This window comes from Polypterus senegalus, chromosome 15 (assembly GCF_016835505.1).
Source record: "Polypterus senegalus isolate Bchr_013 chromosome 15, ASM1683550v1, whole genome shotgun sequence".
Lineage (NCBI taxonomy): Eukaryota > Metazoa > Chordata > Cladistia > Polypteriformes > Polypteridae > Polypterus > Polypterus senegalus.
Window position 1 is genome coordinate 72,826,925 of NC_053168.1, and position 12,455 is coordinate 72,839,379.

A 12,455-nucleotide genomic window follows, 5' to 3' on the forward strand; every position below is an offset into this window, starting at 1 on the left:
GCTGAGTATTCAGTCTGGAGTTAAATTCTGAGGCTGATGTGGCATCTCTTACATGAATAGACTGATCATTTCACAGTTTTGGAACCAGGTAGCTAAAGTTCAGCCTAACAGTATTTTTATTTATTTTTTTGAACTTTAGAAAAGCAGTATTAAGAGATTGCAAAGTCCTCTTATTCATGTATGCACTCATACAGTAAGTTATGTTGAGTAAATACGGTCCAAAACATTTAAAGCTTTCTACTGTATGTTAGAAGATGGGTTTTGAAATCAGCCCTAAACTTAAGACAAAGCCAGAATTAAAAGTTAAGATTAGAAATAATGTGTTCATACTTTCTAGTCTTAGTAATAATTTATGCAGCAGCATTTTGAAATAAAAATAATTAAAGTAGTAGTGTTGATGGGTGAGATTTTTGCAACAAATATGCTGTGTTTGTCGGTGACCCTATTTTCCAAATATTTTCCTGGAAATTCACCATGATGCTTTGCAAGGCCAACTTCGCATCACAGAACTGTAGCAGCCATGCACAGGACTTTCACACATGCTGTTGACTTGACCATCACGGCATCTCAAGCACACTAGGAAAAACAAACAAATCCCAGCTACTGAGATGCGCTGGAACACCCCTACCCACCCAGTCCATTGGAGAATGTTGCACCATATTATTCCCCCACACTCATTTCTTCCACTCACAGTTGTTCAAACACCTGGGCTCTTCGATTACCATATGTGGGTTTTCAGTGAACTTGAAGAGGTAAAAATGGGTCCTGAAGCCACAAAGGCTGAGAAATACTGCCAGATTTCTCTTTCACATGTGATTACTAGTACTGCTAAAAGATATATAACACTGATTACTGTGTAACACACCACCGCATGGCTAATTATGCATGCAAATTAGTGATCTGTTTAGCAACATCTTTAAAAGAGCCCTCCTCCTCTTCCTGCCTCATCAGAATACAGAAGACACACTAAAATAATAAAAACTAAAGACTTATTACTATTTACAAGGCTTTTTTTATTCTTGATGGAAGAAGAAAGTGCAAAGCATCTGTACAGATTTATGGTAAACAAATAAGACATTCCTGCTGTGCCCGGACTTCAAACAATGGAATAAGCCAGACCCACGCCACCGCTTTGGGGCATGTATATTGTATGTTCCAAAACTGGCAGTCTCTCTATGATCTACATTTTATTTACTTATTGCTAGATTATGGCAGTTTGTTATATTTTATTTGTGGTGCTTCTTTTGTTGCTTAAGGAAGGGTGGCACAGAGGTTATCACTGGTGCCTTACAGTTCAAATCACATATTTGGTCACAATAATTGGTCCAGAACTTAGGCAGACTTTTCCCTAGATCTTAATAAGGTACCTTCTCTGAATATGACATCAAACAAAATGTCTTTTAAGTTTCCCATATTTGTTGTGAAAAGAATAGGTTTTAGGCAGTATGCAAAAGTGTTCAGGCATACTGAGTTAAAACATGACAGGACCTTGGTGCGGTGTATATCAGTGATTTTCACGTTCTGTTTTGGGACTACAGGTTTTTATTCTAGTCTTTTTTCAGATCTGGCCATCATTCTTACTTTTGATCTCAATGTTTAGTTACCTGACCAACAAATATTATTACAAATCCATGTATTTCTTACCATAGCTTTTAACTCATACATTTATTTTGCTGTTTTGTTTTATCATTTCTGTAGTTTTACCTCTTAATTGTATTCAGTTGCTCATTATTAGCAACGAGCAGCACAGATATGGGTGTTAACAGCAATCAGTGCTAAAGGACAACAAAAATTTTGTTGCCATTTTCTCTAATTAGCTCATTAAAACAATGTTTTTGACAAATGATCAGATAAGTGAGTATGGCACTGAAGTAATTGCTTGCTTTAGGTAGTCAGTATTGTCAGAATTTAGATAATATTAAGGGAGCAAACAATAGAAATGTATGATTTAAAACAGCAAATTAATCTTAAGCATTTTAAGTTTTGCCAAAATGAAAGTCTGAATTGGCAAAGGCAACCCTAATTCAACGTGTTCATAAGAAATGTAAGGATTTACCTCATGAGGAAGAAGTAAATAAAGAACAAAAACAATTGTGTCAGATACTTGATATATTAAAATGTTTGCTTCTATTTAAATGTTCAAAGTCTAAGCGTTCTTGGTCGCAATAGAATTTTGTCATTTTTTACGGAACAGCGGCTGATCATCATGAACATCATCCTTCCCCCTTGAAGAATCACCATCGATTGTCATCATCACCCTTGGAGATTTGCCAACAAATGTCATCTGGGTGTGTGTATGGCTCTTGTCCCTTGAATAATTGGCACAGAAACAAAGTCTAGAAGGAGGGGCGGTGACGCATTGCAAGGCTTTTCACAAACTTGAAAACTTGAGTACGCTCTCACTTAGGTCAAACAAATTTTGCATACAAGTATTAGGTACAAAACATAGATTTCTATCAACTTATCAGCTATTTCTGCTAACTGGAAGTGGTACTTTTTTATTCATGCAGCTGAAGAGTTTGTTTTATTCAACTTTACTTTTATAATAATTGTTAAGATATTATTGATTTGATTTGTTGTTGATGGTTCTTAATTAACATAATATATACATATAATCATTGTCTGAGTTTACTCCTCAAATATCCATCCCCATGTCTGAATATATTGATATATATGATTCTGTAGCCTGGTGTTTAGAACATTTGCTGGAGTTTTGGCCTCATAGCGTTCCTGTTTCATTTCCAGCTCATCCCCCTGAAATGTGTCAAACCTGTAATATGAGACATACCTCAATGTGAATACAAAACGTCATTAGGGAAAGTTTTGTTTAGTATCAGCATGAACAAAAAAAAGCAACACCAAAAATGTATATAAACTAACCTGTCTTAAGTAAAACATCAAATTGCCTTTTAATGATCATTCATAAAGGGGTTATACCCCTATGTGCAGACAAAAAGACAAAAGTGCCAAATATGCATATGTATCTTTGTAGCTGACAGGTTATATGAAACAGGAAAGTATCGAGACAGAAAAATAATAGCTGATCAGATCTTTTCCTCCCTCCCACATCAACATAAGATACAAAAAATAAAATGCACCACAAAGGCACTGTTTACATCAGGATATAGACAGCATTTGTTCTGCTAATTTTTCCAGTATTTTTTTTTCTTTAAATGGCCTAGATCTGCCACAAACCAAATTGAGACATACATAGACACACAATGTAATACAATGGGAAAGAAAGATTAAGTATTACAATACAAGTCAAGGGGAGCCATGTCAGCAGAAATATGAGAAAAATAACATCATAAGCCAGTCAAAATACACACTGAATAGTCAAAAGCAAAAAAGTAGGATGTTTCAAATTAAAGACAGTTTGGAAAGAGCTGCATGGAAACTGAAAATGTTAGCCTGAGGGAAGGAAGCTTAATATCAGCTTTTCAGAGCATGGAACATTGGTAGGAGTATGGAGTTCTTAGTTGTTTTTGCTGAAACTCTCCAAGATGGTGAATACAGACAAAAAAAAAAAAAAGATTCTCTGCCATTGCAATTCTGGGAGAAGTAAGAGCACCTGTGAAAGGAATGAAAGGAAAGAGTGTGGTCGCATCTTCCCCTTTTGGAATAATGTCAATATGCACATCAAAAATGAGCATGCATAATATAATGTATAAAACATCTAGGATAGGGATAAATCGGGGATCATCCAAAGTATAATAAATAAAACAAAATTCTGCTGCCCCTCTGGACCTTTCTTTAACAGGCTTTCCTCCTCTCACCTTCAAAGCATCACACCAAGGGACACCGATCTTACCCCGCATACCCTGTCCGTCTTAGATAGATAGATACTTTATTAACCCCAAGGGGAAATTCACATACTCCACTCAGCAGCAGCATACTGATGATAAAAAAAAACAATATTAAATTAAAGAGTGATAAAAGTACAGGTATAACAGACAATAACTTTGTATAATGTTAATGTTTACCCCCCGGGGTGAAATTGAAGAGTCGCATAATGTGAGGGAGGAACGATCTCCTCAGTCTGTCAGTGGAGCAGGACAGTGACAGCAGTCTGTTTTTGAAGCTGCTCCTCTGCCTGGAGATGATACTGTTCAGTGGATGCAGTGGATTCTCCATGATTGACAGGAGCCTGCCAGTGCCCATCGCTCTGCCACGGATGTCAAACTGTCCAGCTCCGTGCATACAATAGAGCCTGCCTTCCTCACTAGTTTGTCCAGCCGTGAGGCGTCCTTCTTCTTTATGCTGCCTCCACAGCACACCACTGCGTAGAAGAGGGTGCTCACCACAACCGTCTGATAGAACATCTGCAGCATCTTATTGCAGATGTTGAAAGACGCCAGCCCTCCAAGGAAGTACAGTTGGCTCTGTCCTCTCTTGCACAGAGCATCAGTATTATCAGTCCAGTCCAATTTATCATCCAGCTGTACTCCCAGGTATTTAAGGTCTGCACCCTCTGCAGACAGTCGCCTCTGATGATCACGGGGTCTGTGAAGGGCCTGGGCCTCCTAAAATCCACCACCAGCTCCTTGGTTTTGCTGGTGTTCAGTTGTATCTTTGGCCTCTGTGTACAAAACAACTGGCTCAGAATCCTATTAAACTTCATTAATGGGGCAATTCCGGACCAGACCCTGAGAATCAGTTCCTGGGTTATAGGTGCTCCTCTTTGGTTGCAGGAGTGCCAGGGTATAGTTTTTTCAATAGGCTACCAGTGTTACTGCACCTACGGCCTGTGTAAGCCCAATAGGGCCAAACCTCTCAGGCCACTTCCAGGCTTACAGCCTTAATCGAACAATATGGTAACCCTTCCATGCGTGGACTGCATATTTTCACTTAAGGGACCAGAAGGCATAGAGGAAAGGTGAAACAGTCCCAACTTACCTGGCTAAGGATCATGTTGCACCACCAACCTGTAATGGGTCTCACTGGAACTAATGAGAAGTCAAGCAAAATGACACCTTTTATTGGCTCTCTAAGAAGATTACAATATGCAAGCTTTCGAGGCAACTCAGGCCCCTTCTTCAGGCTTACAAAGGCCACAATACTTCATACACTACTGACTATTTAAACATATTTTAAAAAAAAATATTTTAAATAATTCATTATTAACTTCTCCAGTTAATTTATGTATTCTGTGAGTTTTGTGGGACCTTCTGAAACTGATTAAATGCATTTTCGTTCATAATTTGAACAAATTGAACGAAACAGTTTTGAAGAGTCTTTTCATCATGCTTTTTCATAAACTTTCTTTTGTTAATGGGGTGTGTGAACATGAATTTTTAAAAACAAGTCTTTGAGTTTTTTAAATGTGCTAAAGAGAGAAAAGGATAGGCAGCAGTGGAACTTGAAGGACAAGAAAATTTGACATAAATGACTAAATACAAAGCCGCAAGCCATGGTAGTCTAATTTGTTACACTACAGCAAATTTATACTGGGAGTTAAGCCTCATCTCCTCGAGAACGTGAGAAATAAGTAGGATAAAATTAAACTGGTTCAGTAAATAATTCTCACTGACAAAGCAGTTCCTATTAACAAAGGATTCATGCCCTACATGTTCTCATGTCTTGCTGATCAACTCAAGCAATCTACCTAAACTCGTCCTTTTAAATATGGACCTCCAAAAAATATCTACCATATTATAAAACACTGGTCTGTGAATGTGTGTGTTTCTGGTCCCTCCTAACAATCTGATTGGTCAGTTTAGCTTTGGTCTAATTGGTCAGTTTCGTTTTGGTTCCTCAGTCAAATGCAATCAAGGCAGGAAGTGCTGAGTAAGGAACAACACAAATACAAAGAAAAGTCATAGGAGGCACGCTGAGAGTCGCCTTCAAAGATGGGCAGTAATCGCAAGAATTTGAATGATGTTTTCACAGCAGGTAATGGCAGACCATCTTCTATTAATGGTAGTCAAAAATCAGACAGGAGGTGAGCAATGTGTTTTGAAATGACTGAGTCTGAGAAGCAGGCTTTACAAGAAAGCAGTCAGGGGAGGAAGTGGCAGGCAGGAGAGGAATCTGAGACAAAAGCCATAGAAGGAATAACTAACAGTACATGAAAGAAAAGATATCCAATATTTTTAAATTTATTCTTTGACAAGCATAATGATTTAGTGTATTTATAAATCACTTTAGAATAACACACATTTTTCAGAACTTATATCAAATATATATTGAAGGATTAAATCAACTATACATATATGTTAGTTATGTCACCTGTCTAAGATGGGTTAAAATCTAAACAATCAAAGTGGATCTCAGCATTAATGTTTTTAGTACACTATCAGTTGGAATGTATTTTCCAATTCTTGTAGTAATAAAATGCATTTGTCATTCCAACAGATGGCGCATCACAAACATACTACAAAAGTTGGAATGACAAATGCAATGCATTTTATTACTACATGGGTTTGTGACAAGCCATCTGTTGGAAATCCAGAGACACAGCAGCCACACAGACACACAGATAGATACACAGACACTTGCCCTTTTTTTAAGGGGGATAGTTGAAAAGCCATTTTGAAGAAATTAAGTAAATAGAATCAAAAAGCATTTTTTGACTGAATGGCCTGTTCTCCTCAAAACATCTTTTCCTAAATTAACAAATCTATCAGGTCTTTGTGCTTTTATGCAGCCTCCTTTTTAAAGTTGTATGATTGGTCAGCAGTGTGAGTCGTCTAAAGTGATCTTTAACCGGCTAGCACTGGCATTTATTTCCCTATTCCCTATCCCTACTTAGCTAGCTACTTTTTCCTTATTAAATGGAGAGTGGGGACATCTTTATGTAGAACCATTCCTGGAAGCTCTGCAATACCAGGTTCAGGCCTTGGCCCAATAGAGTGAACCCCACATAGCAGGATCAGCATTCCCAAACATCTGCTTAATATTTCACAGACTACCTCAGATGAAGAAGTCCATCAGATATCAAACTGACAGGAATAAGGCAGCATACAAAATTGCAACCTAGTAAACACCAAAATGCAATGTTGGTTAGATGTGGCTAGACTGTGGGGGGTCGCTTCCTGCTGGCATGGACCAAGTGAGGTCTCTTACATGGGTTCATGGGAATCATAGTCCTGAGAGGACAACTCTGTCAGGGTCCTTGGGTACCACCAGAGGGCACTGCAGTGTAAAAGGACTTCCTGTTTCAGGAGGCTTTTTTTTCTGACCCGGAAGTGCTTCTGTCAGGCTTCTGGAAGTACTTCTGAGTCTGACATTAAAGTGAGCTTTCCAGCCTCCTCTGGTGAATCTGAGTTAGGAGGCAGAAGGCAAAGCTCACCTGGAGGGGGAAAATGAGGAGTATTTATTGCAACATTGTGGAATTGCCCTATAAAAAGGTACTTTGTGAAAATTAAAACCTTTATTTTGAACCTGGGACTGTTTAGTGTGGTATGCCAGGGGTTTTGGGGCTCTGTGGCACCCACTGCCTTTTACAATAAGAACTTTTCTATTATCAGTTGATTTGTTTATTTTTGTGTAATCTGTTTTGCTTTGATATTTCACTAAACAAAGTCACTTGATCTGTGAAATCATTATGTTTGTTAACGAGTCCCACTCATTGCCTGAACCCCATTAGAAAGCAGAAGCTGTGAAGGTTTTGGAAACCAGATGAATACAGCTTTGTTATCACTGAGTATATAAGTAAGATGTACAATGGTCTAAGCCAATTTGTAAAGGAACTCTTGCAGTTTTTCCTTACTCTTTCAAATGCTCAAAATGTACCACTTGTGTCACACTGCACAAGTCAATCCTGAAGTCTAACTCACCTTAGACCTTTTGTTGAATTTGATCATCAATGGCTGAAACTGGGAGCCATGACATATTCCTTCATTTCCTCAATTACCAAGATTTGGACAAAAATTAAGAACAACGCTACATTGTGGTGTATACTACATGTTCATATGGTACTTAGTCAGTTTTTTAAAAGTGTGCAATTTGAAACACCCTATATAAAGATAAAAATTTGGAAGTAGGCATTTTTTGTTAATTCAGTCAAAATAACCTATTATCATTTTACATTGCATTTTTTTAAATTTTCACCACCTATTGCTAGAGTCCAGGGTTAAACTCAATTCCAAATCATTATATTTTAAAGTCTGTGCAATCTTTCTTTGCTTGTGTAGGTTTTCTCCTAAATTTTCATCCACCGCCAACATGCCAAAGACAGGCTGGTTAAGTTGACTGGTTATTCTAAATTGAAACTGAACAAGCAGCTGATTAATTGTATGTCCAGGTATATGGGCTGTTATCCAATCCAGGGTTGGCAATTTCTTGTATTTAATGTTACACCCATCCCCTTGCAATAGCCTTTTTATAAGCATTATCAGAAAATGCTTTGTCAAGAAAATTATATTCCAAATTATACACAAAATTAGTTATTTAAATATCCATAGTAGCTATGTTGCTACTTTCATGATGTATGTAGAGCACATTGCTGTCCTACATAAGCAGACCATTCACTACATCAAGCTTGTTTGGTGAGCTTAGTATCCAAATGAACATGATATTCAGATGCTATTTTAAAAGGTGGTTTCCTCAATAGCACTCTGGGGATCGTAATTAATGCACGTACTCCTACTGTATTATAAAGGAGCCTGAGCAGGATAGACAAAGAGAAAAAGAAAGAGAAAAGAGAAAAAATGAGGAAGTTAAAGAGAGCGGCAGGATTGTGGCCGAACTGGTGCTGTGGAGAGGAGGCAAGCAGTTGGTGATGATGACCAGGGTGGAGAGAGCGGGTTGTCATCATGGCAACACATTAATGAAACTGTAGCAATTTTTCCATTAATGATTGGTTACAGCCTCAGGTGTCAAACAGACAATCAATTCTGCACCTAAAACTGTATTTGTCCAAGGTCCATGTTAAAGCTTTTAAAATAATTGTTGGGATTTGTTTTGCGTGACAGGCACTTTTCATGTTTAGTAGGGTAAGAAGTTACTGGTGGTGTTCAGTGGAACGTGAAGAGACAAATCTGTAACAAAGCACAACGTGTGCAGTAGGTGAAAATCAGAGAGATTGCCAAGGAAGCCTAAATGCGCAACATAAATGGTTCTATTTTCTAGTGCTTGTGGTGTTTGTGGAAGTGAGCCTACTATAACTCCACATGGCTCTAAAACTATTATTCCTGCAGAGAATTTAGTCTTTTAGGAACTCTGTTAGTTGCTTTGAACACTCACTTTTCAAAGTGCCAAGTTTTAGACCTCTTTTCACATGCAGCAAACTGGTCAACCTACTATGATTCACCTTTGTGGCTACATTTGTTTCTGGGATTTTCCATCCATTCATCCATTATCCAACCCACTATATCCTAACTACAGGGTCTCGGGGGGTCTGCTGGAGCCAGTCCCAGCCAACACAGGGCGCAAGGCAGGAAACAAACCCCGGGCAGGGCATACACACACCCCCACACACTCTTGACAATTTAGGATCGCCAATGCCCCTAACCTGCATGTCTTTGGACTGTGGGAGGAAACCGGAGTACCCAGAGGAAACCCACACAGACACGGGGAGAACCCAGGTCTCCTTACTGCGAGGCAGCAGCGCTACCACTGCACCATCGTGCCACCCCTTCTGGGATTTTGTTACTTCAAAATGAAATTCCTTTTCTTTATGTGGTGTTCCCACTATCTTGTCTAACCCCTTTAAGTTACAAAGGGTTTTGATGCATTGCTCATACCAGAAACAAAGTGCAGGATAATAAAGATTTTGAAAGTATAGTTTGATGTACAAGTATAATCAGAAATAATATGGATACCAGCTACAACCTTTACTGGTGCCAGATTCTGAAAGGGAACCTGTAGAGAGGAAGACATAGCAAATACATTTCTCTAGTTATGCAAGGGTTCAGGCCAAAATCCAATTGTATGAGATCCTGTCACCCTGGAAATCTGATTCTGTTACCTTCATTTTGTTTAAGATCTCTCCAGAAATTGATGGGGCATTATTTACTCCATATACTACTAATGAAACTGTATTGAAACTCTTGAAAAAGCTCTTAAATGTTGTGAACGATAGGGGGCGCTCTCGCTCCCTTGAACCCCTGTCCACGACTCCAGACACCAGGTAAAAGTCCAAATGTTGACTTTATTTCTCTTCCACAGTGCACAAAGCACACTCTCCACCACAATACTCATATAATAAATCTCAAATACAATAAACCAATCCTCCAGCTCCCAGACGCGTTGCCACCCTTCCACCCAGCTCAGCTCGCCGTCTGGGAGCTCCCACAGTCCTTTTATATCTCCTGACCCGGAAGTGTTTCTGCCCAATAGTCCACAAGTCCTTATTCCTTCCGGGTCAGGGTAAATAGTCCTTTTCTTCAACCCGGAAGTCCGTCGCTCTTCCTGTGACGAACCTCCGGGTCACAGGGCATGAAGAAGCCCTCGGTCCTCCCTGCAGCTCCCTCCTGTGGCCCCCACGGCATCCAGCAGGGCTTTGCATAAAAACTCCAATGTCCATGATGCCCTGCTGGTCTTCTGGGGACCTCCACGCTGCAAGGAGGGCTCCACCTGGCGGTTTGGGGGTATTGGCCGGGATAAATGGCCGGCCATCCTTCACAATGTATATACTGTAAAAAAACATACAAGAACTTTGAGAAAAAAAATGGCATCTCTTTTGCTTAACATCATAACATCATGACAAAAAGAAGACAAAAGAAAATATTAGTGAAGAGAAACCAAAATCTGAGAAACACATCTAAACAATTAAGTCAGGACCCTTTGCACACACCATGAAAGAGAAACTTTGAAAGGCTCATCAGCTCTATGAACATTTGGTATTCCTTACATATTTCATCCCATTTTTTCTTAAATAAATTTGTTGTAATGATTATTCTTTATAAAGCATAATGGATTTAGTAACTGCTTTTGTGCTGTGTTTATGGCTTGCAGCTCCATGGTAGCCAGTTTGCATGTTTTTTACACTGCAATGTTGACTTTCTGCAAAGTAAACTTTACTTGCCACGTGATAACAGCAGTCATTTATGGCACAGGATGACAATCTGGATTTGCTGCTCAGCAACACTTTCAGTTAACACGGCTGTGTGCCTACTTTGAACTTCACCAGCTAACACACCCTTACCAGATGGGTGAAGGCATAAAGAAGTCACCTTTGACTGTGTGAGCCAGAGGTTCAGAGCAGGATGAACAGCTTATCACTTCTGAGCAGAGGGAGCGGACACATTGTTAACAGTGGACAGAAAAAGTTGGGCGTATTTCTGGACTCTGAGGTACATTTATTTATTTTAGCTAGAATCAAGAATAAAAGTAATGGTGGGCAAAGATGATGGTATAATCCCAAAGTAAATAAACTCTATTACACACTTTGATAAATATTGTATATAAAAATATCAGTTTTTATTTTACATGTAATGATTTTTAAATACAAAACTAGAGCATTGTAGAGCTATGTGTGCTTTGATGCTTCTCCTTTCAATTAATTTGAATGACAAGAATTGTCCGTTTGGTGTTTTTACCCTTCACTTGCACCTACTCCAAACCAGAGGTGGATTTAGCGGAAAGATCTTATCTGATTAGTGTGAGGAAAAACTTAGATTTATCAGATTAGAACTCCAACTTTGATTAGATTTATTACGTTCAACTAACAGGCAATTAAATGGAGCAGACTGTGGTAAAATAAACAGATGAGACAGATTAAGTTTTGGGGAGCCTTCCCGTATACTGGTCGTAAGTTCCATAGCTGAAAACAAGGTCAAAAATCAGATACATTTCACAAAATTTCATTGGGGTCACAAAGCTTTTATAGAGGAAAAAATAAAATTAATGGATGTGATGAAGATTGAGGGAGCCGGGGATGACAGAAGGTAAGCGACGGGACTGAACTCATCAGGATAGGACCGGAAATGAAGTGATTCCAAGGAGCCGGAAAAGAGCGTTTCATCTTTGTCATCACAGGATGGATGAGGAGATCGGTGCGTTTGTCTGTAGTAAAGGAAAGAAGAGTGTTAATACCATGTCTCAGACCCCCATCTCTTGTACTTTCATGCACAATCGAGCCCACTAACTGTCTCATATTTGTGTGTGTGTGACAAGACATAACTAGTATTTTTTTGTTTTTTATATATATTTGATCTTCACCAAACAAAGTTAAGCCAGTGTTTGATGGCTCTGCCTTGGTGCACTGCAAGAAAAACATGTTCAGTAATTCTAACTCAATTCAAATCAATTTTATTGCCCCAAGCTTAAAATTTGGTTGATCAGTAGGTTTTACAGAGAGACCAGAATGTAACATTAAAAACACATCAATAAAGAACAACACAATCAAAGGTAAACTTAGTACAAGTAAGTGAATGTATCACTGAGCATGGTACTTATAGTATAGCATCCATCCATCCATCCATCAATTATCCAACCCACTATATCCTAACTGCAGGGTCATGGGAGTCTGCTGGAGCCAAACCCAACCAACACAGGGTGCAGAGACAGGA

At 38.9% G+C, this 12,455-nt stretch overlaps 1 protein-coding gene across 3 annotated transcripts in view; it reads left to right on the plus strand.

The window, feature by feature from the left end:
* Window positions 1-11,016: 11,016 nt before the first annotated feature.
* Window positions 11,017-12,455, plus strand: part of LOC120515667 (trichohyalin-like) — a 974,785-nt gene continuing 973,346 nt past the window's right edge. For all 3 annotated transcript variants that reach the window (XM_039736884.1, XM_039736886.1, XM_039736885.1), the window contains exon 1: window positions 11,017-11,237. In XM_039736884.1, coding sequence (XP_039592818.1) covers window positions 11,151-11,237 — 87 coding nt within the window. In that variant the 5' untranslated portion in view covers window positions 11,017-11,150. The remainder of the gene's footprint in view (window positions 11,238-12,455) is intronic.